Genomic DNA, 18,465 nt, shown 5'->3' with positions numbered 1-18,465 from the left:
TTCCTGATGCCCAGATGGGCACTGTGGCCTCTGGACACTGACAGAGAAGTGGGAGGGATGCTGGTGGTTCAGGGCTCCCCCGGGAGGTAGGATACAGCCCTCGGCCCCTGCTCAGCAGCAGCGCAGGTGCCTCGCTCCCTTTTTGGCCTCCTCTACCATCGTTGTCAGTTCCCTGATGGCCTTCAGGCTGCCTCATCCACACAAGTGGGGTGGCGCTGTGTCCCACCCACCTCATGGGGGGATGAGAGAAACCCCCACTCAGTCTGATGGCTTGCCGCCTCCCCTGCACACGTGCCCTGGTCCCCTGCCCAGGCAGTCCCTGGTCCTCTGTCCTGTGACTCACTGTTCTTTGTCTCTCGGTCCTGTTCTCGGCCAGTGGGAACCTGGATAAACAGACAGGGAAAGGCAGCACGGCCCTGCACTACTGCTGTCTGACGGACAACGCTGAATGCCTCAAGCTCCTGCTGCGGGGGAAGGCGTCTATCGAGATCGGTGAGCAGGCGGTCCACACTGGCCTGCTGGCCTGTCCCCTGTCTGCGTTCCTACACTCCTCTTGGAAACAGTCCAGACACTGGGCTCTGTCGGAGCTGAGAAGTAAATCCTGCTCTCTGAAGAGAAGGGGCCTCTCCCTGCGCCTTCTGTAGGGCTGCTGCGGTCTTGTGTTGACCAGCAGTTTTCCTCGGTCTGTTACGTAGACTCTCCGTCATCCGCAGGCGTTTTGTGGGCTATGAGAGGCAGAGGATAGGCCCTCACTGATGCTGAGGTCAACTGGGACATGGTGTGAGGCTTCTTGCCCTCCTATTTATAACCCCCACCCAGGATCAGACTCAGCCCCTTCCTGGCTCTGGGTTCGAAGGTTTACTGGTGGGAGACACCATTTACTCCCCCTCCTTTCGTTGGAAGGGAACAGGAGGTGAATTTTAAAATAATAGTTTTACAAGTTCTAGTAATATTATATTTCTTAGACCATGGATTCCTAAGCCTTCACTTAATATTTTTCACAAAGAAAAATGAAAATAATAATGGAAAGGAACTACCGAGTCTCCTCCATGAGGGACCCTTGGTCTTCTTGGCCCTCCCTCCCCATGGGACCCTGAGGTCCTGAGGGCCGGCGGGCACGGTCTAGCCAAGGGCAGCTGCTGTGACCGTGTCATGAGGGAGCGTTTCTGAAGAACTGCTGAGCAGAGAGCAGAGAGAGTAGAACGAAGGCCCTCACCTGCTGGGGAGCCGAGTTTCTTTTCTAAAAGTTAATAATCAAACCTCATTGACTGAGGCTTACGTAGAAGAAAATATAGCTTCAAATTTATGGACTGCTTAAAAGGAGGTGTAAAGTTCATTATGATCAGATGCCCGGAACTTAGACTAGCGATGCTTTTGGTTAGAGAATTATGGTGAACTGCCTTATTCAACGACTTACTGTTTGGATATTGATTTTCATTATCTGGCTACTTCAGCAGTTTTATTTTCATGCTTAGCTCCAGCCTTGCCTTTTAAAATCTTACTGACGGTACACTGCTGCAGTTGTATGTGATTATTGAACAGATTCGCCCCAATTGGGTCAGACAAGCTGTGGCTTTCATTAGTTACATTCAGTTTAATTTAGTGCTGCTCCACTGTGTCATTTTTTAAGTGCCTCTCAATCCCAGACCTTTGCTTCTTTTTGCCATGACACCTCCCTTTGTGGCCCTTCCTTTTAGCTAACGAGTCAGGAGAGACACCGCTGGACATCGCCAAGCGCCTCAGGCATGAGCACTGTGAGGAGCTGGTGAGTCTCCACCTGGCGTGGATGGGCCAGGGCGTCCTTCCTGCCTGCCCTCCTTGAGCAGGGTTTTCTCTGAGCTCCCAGCATGGGTCCTGAGCAGATCCCAGTATCCAGATGGGGTGACTTGGAGAAAGGTACTGGGGAGTCTTTAGAGAGGAGGTGACCACCCATCCAAGTGTTGCTTGGAGCTCAAATCGGTATTTGCTGGTTGGATGTGTTGCTGGCAGCCCTGGCATCATCTGGGCGGGTGGAACAGCGGCGGGGGGGACCACCACAACGTTGGCTGTTCTCTGGAATCTGAGCTGTTAGCTAATCCCTTTGCAGCGGCCCACCAAAGCTGTCTTTCTTGTTTCGTTCCCCAACCCCAAATCATTTGGGTTGTTCTGCACCATCTCTTCCTGTCCTGTTAGGCAGTGTGGCCGGTGGACAGAGCCCACCAGGGTCAGGCAGACCTGGGCTTGCAGTGGGGCTCCCCTGCTGTGCCTTGGGAAAGTCACGCCAGCTCTCTGCTGTTTCCCTATTTGTACAGTGGAGTCAGCTGTACCAGTTTGCAAGGTGGTTGTGAGAATTATTGTTGAATGTAAAGCAATGGGCACTTAGTAAGTGCTCAATAAATAGAACTATTGATAGGAAATGCTGTAGAAGTGTAGGATAAGTAACAGGGACTCATCTAAGCACTTTATGTTCATTAACTCATTTAATCTTGATAACTACCTTATAACAGGGTTTCTACTGTTATCCTCATTTTACAGATGAGGAAACAGGCATAGAAAGATTAAGTAACTTGCCCAAGGTCACACAGCTACTATCTGGCTATGGGAAAGATTAAGCCCTGATGTGCTAAGACGCCCATTGTGTCTAATGAATTAACTTCTCTCCTGTGCATCTAGAATGGACCTAGCTGTCTTACCTTCCTTGAGATAATTGAGAAAATAGCCATTCACATCCTTTTCTGCAGGGCTTAATTCTCTCGTGCTGGTTGAGAAAGGCCCAGGTGACAGTTGTGGACACGTTCATTCTCAGATTGAGTTTGCCCCCAGGCGCAGTTGTCAGCACCTACAGGCTGACCATCATCCTTTAGATCACAGATACCCCTTGCCTGCGTACAGCACTTAACAGTTTACAAAGTACTAACTGGGAGTCACCAAGTTTGGGTTTCAAGGTCATGTGTGAATTGGGGGCGGGGTCTTAACCTGAGACCCAGAGATTTAAGTAGCTGGCCTGTACTGGAGCCTGGGTGCTCTCCCTCCCCAGCCAGCGCTCTCCTCCCCTCTGTGTGCTGCCCGCCTGCTGTCTCTGGCCGTCTTGGTGGCTGCCCGTGTCACAGGGCCGAGCGCCTGCACAGCAGCATTGACAGTCCTTTGTTCTTCTCAGCTCACCCAAGCCTTATCAGGAAGGTTTAACTCTCATGTGCATGTTGAATATGAATGGCGGTTGCTCCATGAAGACCTGGATGAAAGCGATGACGACATGGATGAGAAATTGCAGGTCTGTGCCGGGTGGTAAAATGTTAAGAGTTGTGATAAGCTTCATTCAGAGCATCGTGGGTTCTAGCCTGCAATTAGGGCAGAAAGCTGTTTTGTAGAGAAGGAAATAGAGTTTACTTTTTGCTTCCATTGATCTCCTCAGGTTTTTGGTTTTACCCTTCCCACAACCATCCCCTATCGCCCAGTTCCTACACACTTTAATTTAAAGGGCATTGATTGTGTACTCCTAGGCAGCTGTGCTCCCCTTTTGCTATGAAGGAAAGAGATGAAGAAAAGTGATTCCAGTGGGTTTTAGAGGAAGCTCCCTTACTGTGGGTTCAGGTTCCGCTACTATCACCTAGACAACCTTTCAGACCTTGAGTGACATCATTAAATGACCCTTGGAGTCACTGGGTCCAGCTCTTCCCTTTAGCAGATGGGGTCAGTGAAGCCTCAAAAGAGAGGGTGTCTTGGCCACAGCAAAGCTGGTGTGCAGAGACTGACCTGGGGCCAGAATGAGGGCTCTTGCCTTCTAGTCCAGCTCCCTTCTCATGACTCACTGTCTTGCACACTTGGGGGGGACCCCTGAAGGTTGCCCCCTTGACATGGCTCAGAACTGAGAGTCACACTCACCCTGACTCCAAAGCCCACACTTGTAGCTGGTGTGGGAGTTGGTGGGGATGCCATGTCATGTTTGTTATCTTTGCTGTAGGACTTTAGTGTCCTGATGTGTATGGAAGATGTCTAACTAGATATATGTGGCATTTCTGAAACCTGTTAGACTGTCCTTATTTATGGAGCAGTTAAGATCTGTACTTACTGTTTCTTAGAATAAGAAGTTTCTTCTCTAAGTTAGCTATAAAATGGTATCAAAGTGAGAAGAGCAGGTGAATTTTATGCTTACCTACCTTAAAAAAAGTAGATTTGAAGCACTCACCCCAGAGCGAGTACCTCTTCATCAAGCGCACATCGCATGCCTGTCCTGTGGGCAAGTGACACGGCAGGTGGCGTCATCCAGCACAGTCCAAGTGAAAGGCCAGCAGCGAGTGCCAACACTCACCCACCCACTCGCTATTTCCAGCAGAGAGTGGATGGCATGGTTAGTTCACACAGCCCTGGGCTTTGCTGGAATTTAAAAGTATGTGTGAAGAGCCACCAGCCCTCGAGCTCTGCACACCTGGGCTGGGTTTGAGCCTGGTTTTAGGCAGAGCCTCGACTGGGCAGGTGGTCCTGTGAGGGGACGAGGGGTGCGACAGCAGACACTGATACCTGCTAAGCACCTGGCACTGTGCTAGAGAAGCAGTGGAAGTTATACCTGTTTAACAGATGAGAAATAGGGTCAGTAAGGTTAATTGCTCAACGTCATAACTGTTATAACGAAGGCTGACATTTGAAATTATGAGTTAGCTCTGATTTACTCGAATCATGATTCCAGGCATGGTTCAAGTAGAGCAGGGCTCAGCAAACTATTAAAGGGCCTGGTGGTAAATATTTTAGGCTGTGGCTCTAAAATATCACAGCTTTTCTTGCAACTACCCAGTTCTGCCAGGGTGGCTTGACAGCATGCAAACGACTGGGCATGGCTGTCTTCCAGTAAACTTTATTTACAAAACAGCGGCCTGTGGGCCATGGTTTGCCCCTAAGTTAGAAGAATATCAAGTGCTCCAGTTCTGTGGAAAGAAAATATTGATCTCGCCTGAATTAGTCATGAAGCTGTTGGGACTGAATGCAGCTGGGTGCTCAGAGCAGCTCTACTGTTCTGTAATGTAAGAGCATGTTTATGAAGGGGAAGCAGAGTGAAATGCAGAGCTAGGCTGAGATAACTCTATAGTCCATATTTTAAATCTTCCACAGAATGGAGAATTGTAAATTGTAAGTCATGGCTTTTTTGTTGTGTGTTTCCGTTAAGAGACATGATAAGAATGAGTTTCAAATCTTGTAGCTCTCATGCCATGGCTGAGAGCCAAAGTGCACCATGCCCAAGTAGAAGTGGTGTACACGAGGTTGTCACTAGGAGACTGAATGCTGTGACCAGGAGATCAGTGTGTCCGCGTTTCACATGCTCTGCCCACCACCCCTCTGCAGCCCAGTCCCAGTCGGCGAGAAGACCGGCCCATCAGCTTCTACCAGCTGGGGTCCAACCAGCTGCAGTCTAATGCTGCCTCTTTGGCCAGAGACGCCGCCAGCCTGGCCAAGGACAAGCAGAGGAGCTTTGCGCCCAGCATCTTGCAGAACGAGACATATGGAGCCATCCTGAGCGGCAGCCCACCGCCCACCCAGCCTGCAGCCCCCAGCACCGCCAGTGCACCCCCACTTCCCCCGCGGAACATTGCCAAAGGTACTGAGCTGTTGGTAGTCCCCGCCGATGCGTGAGGGGTGCGGTTTGGGGTTTTGCTTTGGGAAGTTCGTCATTGCTTTGCCCCCAACTAGGCGACATTTGGGCCAGCATCAGGATGGTTTTTTCATGTGGGTCTTTTGTTTTGCAGTTATGTTGTTTGCTTCCTAAAGGACCTCCCTCATTCTTAGGATGCCCAACCGTGGTAGAGTATCTTTGTTCTTGTTCTGGGCAGGGGTGTGGCAGCTGCATGTGTGGCATCAGGTGATGCAGGGGCACCACCATGGTGGGCCTGAGGTGGACGGGTCAGCTCCCGACGCTGGCCTCTGAGGTGCTGGCCTACAGACCTTCTTTCTGGCCCTTTTCTCTCTGCTTTTCTCCACTCACTACCCCTCCCTTTGCCTTCAGTCTTCTTTCCTTTTTTCCTCCCCTGCCTGCACTAGCCAGCTTGTGGCTCCTGCAATTATTTCTTCTCTCTATGATCCCCTTGAAATGAAGGATAAAAAGATGCTAATCTGGGGAACAATGCTCAGCCTAACTGTAAAAACACAAAATAATCCCTGTGGGTCTTACCAGTGCCTGAAGTGCCAGAGCTTGGGACTCTTACCTCAATCGCTGTGTCACAACATAGCAACTTTGACTCCACAGGTGATCTTTGTTGTTTTTATAAAAATGGCAACTCAAGCCCCCAAAAGTTAACTAGTTTGCTCAGCACTGAAGGCCAGCTGGCCATTATGCTCCGTTGAAGGCAGGTCTAGCAAGCTCTGGGCTGAGGCTGCCAGACATGGCCAGTGGCCTCCAGCAAGCTTCCCATGGGAGGGCAGGACAGGAGCCTCCGCAGATGTCCAGGCATCTGGGAGGTCACAAAAGCAAGTCCAAATTGCATTTGTGCAGTAGCTGCTCTCTGGGAGGGGTTGTGGGCGACTGCTGGTGGTGAGTGCCATGAGGCCTGGGCTGAGGAGTGGGTACAGCAGCAGACCACCACGCTGAATCTATGCTCACACTGTGGCTTGGTCCCCCAACCCCTGCTGTCCTGGGTACTCACAGACCCTCTCACTCAAGGAGCCGAGAGAAGGCTGATGGGTCACTGAATCATACCCCCCTCAGGAGGAAACCCGCCCCAGAACCAGCCCACTCACCTCCCCAACAGAGCCCATCACATCCCAGATGCGTGCCTGCATCCCAGGTAATGTCCGCAGCTAGGCTTGAGGGAGAGGCCCCAGATCAAGGAAGGAAGCTTCAAAAGTCAGTCCCACAGCTGCTGCCTGCTCCCTGTCACCCTCACTGGACTGGCCAGGCGGGTCAGGGCTGGTGAGGGCAGCAGTGGTAGTTGGGTCCTTGTGGGGGCATCTCATTGTCTTCTCCCATCCTCCTCCCGTCTCCTGTGAATGGGTGTTAATTTTGTAACACTGGAGTTAAAATGATTTGCTCATTTCGACCCCATAGGTGGCTTTCACTGTGTGTGTCATGTGAGGAGAGAGTATATTTTGCTCTGTTGGGTCATATGAAAGGAATGAGAAGCTCTTTATCTTTAGTTCTTGCTTTCCTAAAGTCTTGGAATGAGACAGTTTGGATTTTTCCTTCCCATTTCTTTTTGCCATTCCTGTGGTTGCTGCAATTCTTCCTTTGATGATGTAGATTGCACTTCATCCCCGCTGGTCTCCCCCACGGTCTCCCGTGTTTTCCATCTAGTCCACACTTGGTCCAGCATGGAGTCCCCACAGACACATAGCAGAGGGAATTGTCGTTGTCATGCCCTGTCCTGGGGCAGACCTGGTCCCCGGCAGAAGTGCGAAGGCTCCCTCTGGGCCCTTGGGTCAGCCCTGTACAGTGTGGCCCATTTTTATCTTCAGCCCAAGCCCCTGTGTGGGCCATGCACAGCCTCAGACAGGGTCACCCTGTGCACCCGAGTTGATGCCCCTCAACAAGGAAGAGCCTGGAGCTTTTCAGGGCAGAGGAAGGACTGTGACCAAGACAGTGCCATCTCCCTGGCGTGTCACTTGAGCCCACTTGGTGTCATCTTTGCCGACCTCCAGCCAGAAATATGTCTGTGGGAGGTGGGAGAGAGTCCTTCACCTGATGTCTTTGATGTGCCCCCTTCTCTCCACCTGCTCTGTCTGAGAACAGGTGCTCCTGTGTGCAAGGCAGTGACCCCCACGGGCCCAGGGGGAGGACTTGACGGGAGAGGCCCAGATGTTCCATAGCCTGAGCACAATGCTCAGGACATGTCATTGTGGTTACTCATTTCTCTCTTCAAACAGTATTTATATGTGAGAAATAAAATCAGTAAGATTGAGAAAACCAGCTGGGAATTTTCCCAGAAGCGTCATTGGTTTGGCATGTATCAGTATCTATCTTCCAGATACCAGAGACAAGAGTTTTAAAAAATCGGCCTTCTATGTGTGGTCTTAATGCTACTCTAGAAGGGTCATATTTACCAATTTAAAAGAGAGAGGATCAATAATGCAGTGTTCTGTTTCTGTTTTTGTTCTGTGCTTGTGCGTGTGTGTGCATGCCTGCGTGTGCGTGTGCACGTGTGTGCATGTGTGTGTGCGCGTGTGTGCAGTTCAGACAGCCTCCTCAGCTAACGCCTTGTGGAAGACAAACTCTGTAAGTGTGGACGGTGTAAGCAGGCAGCGATCTTCGTCAGATCCGCCAGCTGTCCACCCACCGCTGCCCCCTCTTCGCGTGACATCTACCAGTACGTTTTTTCCTTTTTCCTTTCTTGCCAGTGGGCTTTGTAGATCTGGATGGCTGGGGGGCGCATTCGGCAGCCATGTGGGGAGAGGGCTGCCGAGCCGCACGCCCACCGGCAGACACTGCCTGGCTGGCGCTGTGTGGAGATCTGTGGCTCTTCCACAGCCCCAACCCGAGGCCCTCCAGCCGCCTCCTTCCCAGCTGCAAACTCCTGTCTGTCCCGCACCCAGCCCCAGGGGGGCTCACTCACTCTCTCCCTCTGTCTTCCCAAGCATTTCAGCGACATTTCTTCCTTTCACACATTAGCCAGGGCTTCATTTCTTTTGGCCGTTTGGTGTTAATATTTGGGTGCAGTCCTTTGGATTATAATCTCACATAGGTTTTTTTTCAATGTCAACTTGTGGGTGAAAGTCCCAGAACCTAGGGGAGGGGCCAGGGGAAGAGGATTTTCTCCAGCCTGCAGAGCAGGAGTGTCTTTACTGGATCTATGAGGCGAGCCCTGGACACTGCCATGCCCTTCCTGCTCAGTGTCGCTGTGGAAGGGAGGCGCTCCGGCATCTCTGGGGGTGCTTGAGAGCATTGAGAGTTTTTCCCAGCCTTCCTAAACCTCACTTAAGATGAGAGAACACCCAGCCCCAGCTGCAGTCAGTGCCATATGTGTGTATGTTGGTAGCAGAGCAGGGAGCTGTGTCTGGGAGGGTCTTCCTGGGGGGTGGAGGTGGTGTGTACGGTGTCCAGCTCAGACACGTTCAGGTCAAACAACAAGGGAGCAGCCGGCAGGTCCTGAGGGTCACCCAGCACATCCAAGACACCCACTTTTCTGCCTCTCAGTCTCGTGTCCCTTGAGCTGTAGATTTGCCTACTAGAGTCTGCCTTTTGATTTTTCCTTTAAAGCAGAAAAAGGAAACAAGGATACAAATATAAAGAGAAAAGAAAGATCCCTTCTTGGTCGGCCAGCCCCTCGCGCTGCTGCCCCCCACCCCCGACTATCCTGGGAGAGAGGAGCTGCTAACTCCTTAGGTGTCAGCATCCCGTCCTGAGGCAGGTTGCTGCCTCAACGAGGACAACAGGATGAGAATGCTGGATGTTTAGGGAGAGCGCTGATGTTTGTCAGAGAAGGGGACGGGGGCAGGAGGCACGGGCCCCAGGCCCAGCCCCGCTTGCTGGCTCCATGACCCTTGGTGGGAGCACAACACCTCTCTAGCCTTAGCCTGCTCTCTGTAAAACACAGAGAAGAGGCAACTCTTCAGCCTGCCGCTCACAGATGTGGAGCCTCTGCAGTTAGTTCTTCACAGCCTTTCCTCAGATCGACCTGCTCGCAGCCTCATGAAATGGGTCGGGGCCGGTGGGTCTGCTGAAGCAAAGAGAGAATTGGCCCCAAAGGCCCAGATGCCCAGGGCAGGGCTAGCACCAGACCCTGCCCAGGCCTCAGCCTCCTGCTGCCGGTCCCCCAGGCGTCAGGGTGGAGAGCTCCACCTGAAAACCATGTTGGCCTCCCCACAGGGGGTTCTAGCAGAGAAAATTCTCACAGGCTCGTAGACACATTTTAACCCTAACTCGAGGCTGGGAAGGACTGCCCACCAAGACTGTTTTCAGAAAATCTGCAGCGAAAGTAGGTTTTGTCTTTAGGAAATAGCGATAGAAAAAAAGGAAGCCCTTATGGGGAGAGCCTCCGGTGAGAAGATGGGACTGTGGCTCCTGGCTTCTGATCCTCCGTATCTCTCTCTTCTGTTCTCTCTCCACAGATCCCCTGGCTCCCACGCCACCACCCCCAGTAGCAAAAACGCCCAGTGTGATCGAAGCCTTGAGCCAGCAGAGCAAGCCGCCCCCATCTGGGGGCCCACTGAGCAAAGCGCCCCCGCCCCTGCCGCCCCAGCCGCCCAGCCGCCCCCCTCAGAAGAGGCCTGCTCCTGGGTAACTGCCTCTCCGCCTCCCCTCAGGGCCAGCCTCATTGGCTGTTTTTCTTCTTGCATTGAAGGGGCCTCCAAGCAGCAACGACCCCGTTGCTTCACTTGCTGAGATTTCTGTGCGAGCATTTGAAATCTCCACCATGTTTCCACTACTGTCATGTTTGAGGTCAAGTGTTACATTCATCAGGTTTCAAGTGTCTTAATAATTTATCAAGAATTTTTAAACTGTAAAAATTTCATACAAATGTATATCTTCTACCCACTTAGTGAATTTAGATTTCTGTTTAGTACAGACGCTGGGATTCTGGGAGTTAAAGACCTCAAGGCACAGGGCCTGAGTTCTGTTTGTTGCTCACTCACAGGTTATCTTGAATACATGGACCCTCTGCAATGTGGGGCGTGTATTTCCTACAAACAAGGATGTGCTCCTACAGAAACACAACCACCCCCAAAATCAGGAAATTAACATGGATACATTACTACCTGTCAGTTCTCAGACCCCATTCAAGTTTCACCACTTGTTCAAATAACATCCTTAATTGCAAAGGGATCCAGTTCATGGCTCTCAGTCTGGATCCTGATAGTGGGAAATGGTTCCTTTTAGTGGAAATGATATTAAGATATTTGGAAGCCAAGATCTGGGTGCTGTGTGTGCTCATTGCTATTGGAGTGTCACCGCTCCCAGGCCCTCCGAGTGTTCAGAACTAGGGATACACACACCCATGGATACATATGTATATATCCATGCATATATACACATCTAAACACAGTTAGCTCTATATTTCTGTTTCTGTCTTGATTGAAATCCGTGAGTTCACACTGTCTCCAGTTTTGATTGTTCTAGTAACAAACCATACCAAAACTTACTGACCTAAGACACAGCCATCGTGTTATGCTCATGTCCTGTGTCGGGAAGTTGGATCAGCACAGTGGGGATAGCATGTCTTTGCCTAACATCATCTGGGGCCTTAGCCGAAAAGACTCAGGCTGAGGATGGTACGACACAGAAAGTGCCTTATTAGCTAGAGGTTAATGTCCTCGGAGGCCTCTCCTTTCCACACATGCTGGCTGTCAGCTGGAACCCCAGCTGGGGCTGTTGGCTAGAATACTTACACATATGCAGCCTCTCCATGTGGCGAGGGCTTCCTCCCATCATGGTGGCTAGGCCCAAGAACAAGTCCCAAGAGATATGCCTGGCCCTGGAAACTGGCAGGGCATCGCTTCTGCCTTATGCTACTGGGCAGTTAGTGGCAGAGCCCAGACTCAGTCGGGGGTGGGGTGGGGTGGGGGTGGTGCAGTGGCATGAGGTGGTCATAGTCTCCAGTGCTCAGGAAAGAATTTGGGGGCAATGTTTTAAAAGCATCTCAGGGTTCATTCTAATTTTCTCCCTGTCTGTACCTGTTATTCCCTTGACTGATGGTGAGAAATCTGGCTCCCACATTGACTTTCTTGATCAGTACCCTTGTGAAACAAATCTCCCATCTCTGCCTACACCTCCTGCTCTGTGCAGAAGCCTCCCCTGTCGCTGGGCAGGCAGATGCCTTCCCTGTCTCTCTCAGGCCTCCCCTCCATGGATGGGGTTCGGACTCCCCGGGGAGGGGGGGGGGTCTGTTTTCATCTGAGCCACCAGGTAGATAATATGGCCTTTCAGGGTATAGACTACATCCTTCAGGTCTGAGAGATTTCATGAATTCGTTTTAATGCCTTCTATTTTTTCTGTTCTCATTTTTAACATAGTTTTTACTATTCAGATGTCAAATCCCTTGGCCTTTCCTCTACATGTGTCATCTTCTCTCTTTTCTTAGCGTAAGCTAACTGCTCTAGCAGCCTGCCCCTGAATCTCAGTGGTTTAATATGTAGAGGTTGACTCGCTGCCCACACGAAACTGAGTGTGTCCATATTCTTGCTTGTACAGCAGTCCGGTGAGTCGGAGACCCAGAGCCCTTCTACCTCTGACTCCACCATCTTTATCCCCTGGACCCAGAATCACTTCCGAAGGGAGAGACCGGGAAGGTGTGCTAACCTCCGCAGCTGGAGGCACGCCGGAGAGACGCTCCTGCTCCTTTGACCAGAGCCAGTCCCGCGGCCCCACCTAGAGGCCGGGGCTGGGAGTGCAGCCCCACCTAGGCAGCTGCTCCCGCGGCCGCTCCGCGCTGCGGAGGGGCCAGCTCTCTGCCGCCTTCACGTTTCCATTTTTGCGTTGTTTGCTTGCTTTTTAAATTTACTTTCTGGGAGATTTTCTCAGTTTTCTAGTTCTCTTTTTTTCATTTCTGCTATCATTATAATGGTCAAGTTAATGGTATCCTATTTCATGGAATCATTTTCTCATTTCAGATTATTAATGATGGGTTTTGGGGAGTTTTTTTTAATTTTAGCTTTCATTCTTCCGCATAAATTGTTTCTTCCATGTTCTTTTCTCTTCGTTTTGACGTCTGTTCTGTTAGAGGCTTTTCCCTGTGAATGTGGTGCTCCCTGCCTGTGAGTTGCTGGTTCAGGTGAGGCGTTAATGCTGATTGGCAGGCCGCGCCCTATTGCATGGAGCTGCCAGTGTGGGCTTCGCTGCGGAGTGATCTCCCTGGTCTGTTTTGTGGGGAACCCTGAATTTAGGCTGACCAACTCAGGTTCGTTACAGATCGGTCTTCTAGTCTCTTGCCTGAAGGGAACAGGTTTTGTGGGAGTTGAATATAGAAATAGAGTTAAGCTTTTACTTAGGTATCTTAATACTCCCAACATCCACCAGTTGGCATCCACCAGTCCAGAGGCTCTCTATTCTACCCTCTCCGAGCATAGAAGCTTCTGGGCTTCAGTGGGGTAGGGGGAGGCCAGTTGCTAGGCTATTCAGTGCTGGGGTGGAAATGCAGGATTCAGTAGCTCCTTAAGGAGATTTTGGTCAATCCTTGTGTTTATTGCCCTGCCTTATCCCGTACTCCCAGAGTTGAGTGGGAGGCCTCGAAAGCACAGCTGGGGTCTTCAGGAATTCCCTTGCTGTGCTTAGGGTTCCCCTTCCTCAGATGACCCAGGAGGGTTATGATTCATCCTTCCCTTCTCAGCTTCTAAAATTTTGTTTCCTTTTTGGTTCTCTTTGTTCTTTTTGGTTTCAAGTTTTTTTAAAAATCTTTTTTCCCCCGGGAGAAAGTGGAAGTAAATGTATCTGTCTGCTGTTTTTAACAGAAGACTCTCAGAACATTATTAATGCTGCTTTGCAAGCTCTCTCTCTAAAATGTAACGTGCACACCCTTGCCTTCCATCGTTAAGCAGCGTGTATGAAGTCTCATCGGTTCCTGAGTTGTGCTGTAAGGAATCTGCTCTCAACTTCACACCAAATGGCCACAGGCTGTGCCTTGCACCAGCTGCGTGTCTCTTCCTGTACACCTCGGGTTTGCTCTTTCTGAGCTGCTTTTCTTTAAGAGACCAAATCAGGTGCTGAAGTTCTAGATGAGCACCAGTCAGCGGCCAGCCATCATCAGGGACTCTGAGAACAGTGGGTGTTGGCTGCCATGGTCTTGGGCATGTTTTTCTAGTTGCTCTGAGTCTTTGCTGTTTCTGTGGTTCTCAGGAGAGTTCTTTCCAGGGTTGCTGGAAGAGTTTCCTCTCTAGTATAAGACTCACCTGGTTGTACCTGTTTCATGGAATCACTTTCTCTCATCTCAGTCTGGCCAAAAGGACAGGTGGGTGGAGGCAAAGCAGGTGATGGTAGAGTAACTCCAAGACAACTTTGGATGGATGGCATTGTGTTGTCACTGCCCTGTGAGTTCTGTGGGGATTTTTTGGTGAAGAAGATTGTGGCTGAGCTAACATCTGTGCCAATCTTCCTCTATTTTATGTGGGACGCCACCACAGCATGGCTTGATGAGCATTGCTAGATCCACGCCTGGATCTGAACCTGTGAACTCTGGGCCGCTGAAGTGGAGGACATGAACTTAACCACTACACCACCAGGCCGGCCCCTCAGTGGGTTCTGTTTTTAAAGGAATTCATCGGTGTATCTTCTTTTAAAGGAAGTACCCCACTCTCCTAATTTTATCCTGGGTATAAATCTGGATTTTCACATCTGTTCTCTTAGAGCAGGAGTTGGCAAACTCCGCCCGCAGGCTAGATCCAGCCTGCTGCCTGTTTTTGTGTGGCCCACGACTAAGAATGGTTTTTATATTTTTAAATGGTTGAAAAAAAACAAAATAAGAATATTTCATGACTCATGAAAACTACATGGAATTCAGATTTCAGTGCCCATAAATAAAGTGTCCTTGGAGCATGGGCAGCCTGCTTTGTTCATATATCATCTGTGGCTGCTGTCCTACTGCGATGGCAGTGGTGAAGAGTCATGACAGAGGCCTTTTAACCCGTACCCCTAAAAAATTAACTATCTGGCCCTTTGAAGAAAAACTGTGCTGAGTGGTATCTTAGAGGATCAAGCCTTCCCTGGGAGTGTTTGTCGTTGGGGATGACTGAAGGCGAAGGGGTGAGCAAGTCAGTGTGATGGTTTCTCTCTTGACATTGATGGAAATCAAATGACAGTCAGACTGGGGGGCCATCACTTGTTACTCATTTTTAGTTCCTTGAAAATATGAGCAAAATCAGTGTTCTGTTGCACTCATCTTCCTTCTAAGACCTCGGCATCAAGGTCGCAGCCGGGCTTTGTTCAGGGCACAGAGGAAGCATTCCAACGGGAGTGAGCCTGCAGTGGAAGGAATTTCACCCCTCTCTTCCGCCCTCCCATCCCTTCCCGCCATGTGTCAAGCCCCAGGTGTGTGCCTGGCTCTGTGCCAGGTGCACTGAGACAGGGAACTGGAAAGAGAGCTCATCTATCACAGACATTGTCACCTGTCCTTATTTTGAGAGTTGGCAGGACTGCTATCACACCTTTTCCTGGAGAAAATGCCAACTCACAGAAACTCGTTTATCCAGGCCTGCCAGATGGCGAGTCTGGGTTGTAAACCTGTGTGCTGGCCCTAAGAACCAGCTCCCTTACCTGTGTGCTTCTGCCTGTGGCTTTGGGATGTGCTGGGCCTGGAGGCTCATGGATGGGGCCTGAGCTGTGGTCAGCCTCATGGGTTACATGCAGCAGGGACCACAGAGTCCAGAGGCATGGGTGACGCTGACCAAGGGCACCTGGATGGGGCCTGGCACAGCCTTCAGGGATTGAGTCAGCCCTGCACTTACGCAGGAAGAGACCGAGGCTTCCACTGGGAAGGTACTGAGCAGACTGGGGGTAGAGCTGGTGGCTGGTGCTGCTTGCAGCCCCAGCCCGGGTTGTTGCCTGCAGGCGCATGCAGACAGGAGTACTTTGTGAAGAGTCCTGCTTTTAGGATCAGGAACCTAGGATCTACCACTGTCCTCTGGGCCTCACATTCTTCCCTTTCCCGAAGAAAGAAGTAATTGAATGACAGTTAATACAATCTGCTCACTTGTTTTCAACTTCAACACAGGTGGTTCCTGTACAAAAAGGGGTGAGGTGGGGGCAGGTAATGTGCCTTTCAGGCCTCAGGCGTCCGTAAATGTGATTTCCCTTTCTTTGTAGGGCTGACAAGTCTACCACACTGACCAACAAAGGCCAGCCAAGAGGACCCGGTAATTATTTCATTTGGAACTGGGGTTCGTTTCTGCTTGGTCTCTGGGGATAAAGTGGGAGGTGTTTCCAGCCATGGTCAACCCTGTATCAGAGCCCAGCTGTCCCCCATGTGGCAGCGACCCTGCCCTCCACAGAGCCTCTGGCGCTCCTCCTCCTGGGGCTGCTCTGTGCTGCACCCTGAATTCCTAACCCCTTCTGCTGATGGCGTCGAGGTGGGGAGGCCCCTCATGGGGCTATAGCAGTCTGTGGAGGAGGTGGTGACATCTGTCTCACTCTGCGACACTTGCACTCCTTGCACAGTCTAAAAGGTTGCATGGAAGTCACAAGGTTCTTTGGCCTTTAGGGGACTTTTCCCTCAACAGATCAGAAAATCTCAGGAAACTTACCTTTCAGACATGACACTGTGGCTTTTGTTACTTGTTTATATCTCACGGTTATGACTGGGGGCATTTTGTGAGTTGATTCATTTTGGCCCTAAAGCAGTGGATCTGTCTGCAACGGAAGCTCTGGGTCCTCTGTCCAACACCATGGCCATGCAGCCCCCAGCGCCCATGCCCAGGAAGTCACAGACGGTAAGTGGACGAGCCCCTCCTTTCTGCCTCTTCACTCCGGCCAGGAGTGTGCGGGTTACTCTCTGAGGGCTCAGAGGAAACAGCGCTTTCCCTCTTCCCCTGGTTGGGGAGTGGGAGAGTCTTCCTGGATACCTAGTCATTTGTATTTAAGCAAACGCAGCCCCAGAGCTGGCCAGCCGTGGGCTTGGCCCTCTCACCACAGCTCCGGGAAAGACTCCCACGTGCACACCAGGCACCGGGCTGCCTTGTTCCCAGCTCGCCTCACTTGGCTGGAATCTCTTCTCTTGCCTCTTCTCGCCTCCTCCTAGAAGTGCCTCTGGCCCCTGAGCGTCACTGACCACCCCCCATCTTGACACCTGTGGGCTCCCAGGCCTGCGGTGAGGACCCTTGGGACCAGTTGGAAGCAAAATGGTCCAGTTCTCTGCCCCAAGAGCTGATGCCTCCCTACCACACTAACCTTTGACCCCTCTCTTTGACGCAGACCAAGTTGAAGCCCAAGCGGGTCAAAGCCCTCTATAACTGCGTGGCTGACAACCCAGACGAGTTGACCTTCTCTGAGGGGGATGTGATCATCGTGGATGGGGAGGAGGACCAAGAGTGGTGGGTAAGTCGGGGCCTAGTCCTGGGATGGGCCCAGGAGGGGCAGAACTGAATCCCTACCCACCTGGTCTGAGAGATCTGTTCCCAGGTGAGGCCTGAAAGTCTGCTGGCTGCTCTCCCGCTTACTATCTTCAGATGTGTCTTCCATGTACACCCACTTCTGAGTGGGCCTGATTTATCCCCTGGGTGGGATCCTCCCTCATTAGGGTGGGCAGGCCACTTGGGCTGCAGTTTCCAAAGCGTACTTGGGGGTCTGAAATGAGGCCCCTGAGTTTGAGGCCTTCAGTTTCTAGAGGGTTCCATCATCCCCAGCATTGCTGGTTTTGTGGAGTGAGGCGCGTAGAAAGAGTAGACCTGTGGGCGGAGTTCCTGCATGTTAGTCTTGGTCCTGAAAAGAACTGTGGCATCCAGGTGGAAGCTGGGATGGGAGGAGCATGGCACTTCCCCGATGACCCTAAGAATCCAGACTCAGCATTTACAGGGCTGGGTGCCCTTGGGCAAGTCACTTATGTCGCTAAGCCACCCTATGAAAGGGACGTCGCCACAGCACTGGTGTAGAGATTATACTGAAGACCCCCAATGAGAGGCCTCTGCTATAAAGCAAGGATAGTAGGATTAAATAACTTGCATGAAGTGTGTGCACAGAGCATCTGGCAGTGTCTGCCATGCAGTAGACACTAACGGCCCAGCTCTGTAGATGGAGCTCAGACATCACTGACGTGTCGTGACGATGCAGACAGGACTCCTGGAAGTCGTTCTGTGTTGCTGAGTGCGAGGAGTGCCAGTGGGCATCCCTAGCAGAGATCCCACCTGTGGGAACTGTCAGTTCTCCGCCTTCGGGGCTTTGTGAACTCTCGGGGCCTTGCAGCATGGCTGGATTCCAGTATCTTCTTGTGGCCTCTTTCCCTGTAAGCCATTAAAGCGTCTGTCGGTCCAGAGCTCCCTCCTCTGTCAGCCTCTACGTACAGCACAGGCAGTAAAGGGGCCGCTGCTCCTGGTTCCCGGTTCAGGCAAGCTCCTTGGGCCTCTGCTTACTGAGTTCCTGCTGCATGGCCAGCCCAGGTGAGGCAGTGAGTGCTGGCCTGCGTGGACAGTGTGAGGACCTGACCTTACTCCCTCCTGACTGCCCGCACACCCTGAGACTTAAAGCAGGTCTGGTTTTCACACTTTGTACAACCCACCATAAGGATGGAGCTCCAGCCTGACAACAGGCTTAGCCATCTGGAAAATACCTGTTCATTTCAAAAACTGTAGAAAATACAGAAAGGTATAAAGAAGAAAGTAAATGCTGCCCGTAATCGTAGGGTCCCTTTCCCAAAAAACCCCACCATTTATATTTTGGTGGTTTTCTTTTTTTTAAAGATTTTTAAATTTATTTATTATTTTTTCTTTTTTCTCCCCAAAGCCCCCCAATACATAGTTGTATATATTTTTTAGTTGTGAGTCCTTCTAGTTGTGGCATGTGGGGCGCCACCTCAGCATGGCCTGATGAGCAGTGCCATGTCTGCGCCCAGGATTCGAACCAGTGAAACCCTGGGCTGCTGAAGCAGAGTG

The 18,465-nt window shown here is 51.2% G+C and overlaps 1 protein-coding gene across 11 annotated transcripts in view; it reads left to right on the top strand.

Moving 5' to 3' along the window:
* Positions 1-18,465, top strand: part of ASAP2 (ArfGAP with SH3 domain, ankyrin repeat and PH domain 2) — a 177,033-nt gene that overhangs the window by 155,560 nt on the left and 3,008 nt on the right. For 4 of the 11 annotated variants that reach the window (XM_070573282.1, XM_070573278.1, XM_070573283.1 and 1 more), the window contains 9 exons: positions 377-492; positions 1,698-1,765; positions 3,137-3,250; positions 5,314-5,566; positions 8,130-8,264; positions 10,006-10,174; positions 15,689-15,738; positions 16,220-16,311; positions 16,793-16,915. In XM_070573282.1, coding sequence (XP_070429383.1) covers positions 377-492; positions 1,698-1,765; positions 3,137-3,250; positions 5,314-5,566; positions 8,130-8,264; positions 10,006-10,174; positions 15,689-15,738; positions 16,220-16,311; positions 16,793-16,915 — 1,120 coding nt within the window. The remainder of the gene's footprint in view (positions 1-376; positions 493-1,697; positions 1,766-3,136; positions 3,251-5,313; positions 5,567-8,129; positions 8,265-10,005; positions 10,175-15,688; positions 15,739-16,219; positions 16,312-16,792; positions 16,916-18,465) is intronic. The other 7 variants (XM_070573280.1, XM_070573284.1, XM_070573287.1 and 4 more) reach the window with 3 other exon arrangements.

Source organism: Equus przewalskii, chromosome 14 (assembly GCF_037783145.1).
Source record: "Equus przewalskii isolate Varuska chromosome 14, EquPr2, whole genome shotgun sequence".
NCBI classification, from domain to species: Eukaryota; Metazoa; Chordata; class Mammalia; order Perissodactyla; family Equidae; genus Equus; species Equus przewalskii.
Note: the sequence above shows the minus strand (reverse complement) of the source record. Positions and strands in the feature narration are given on the sequence as shown.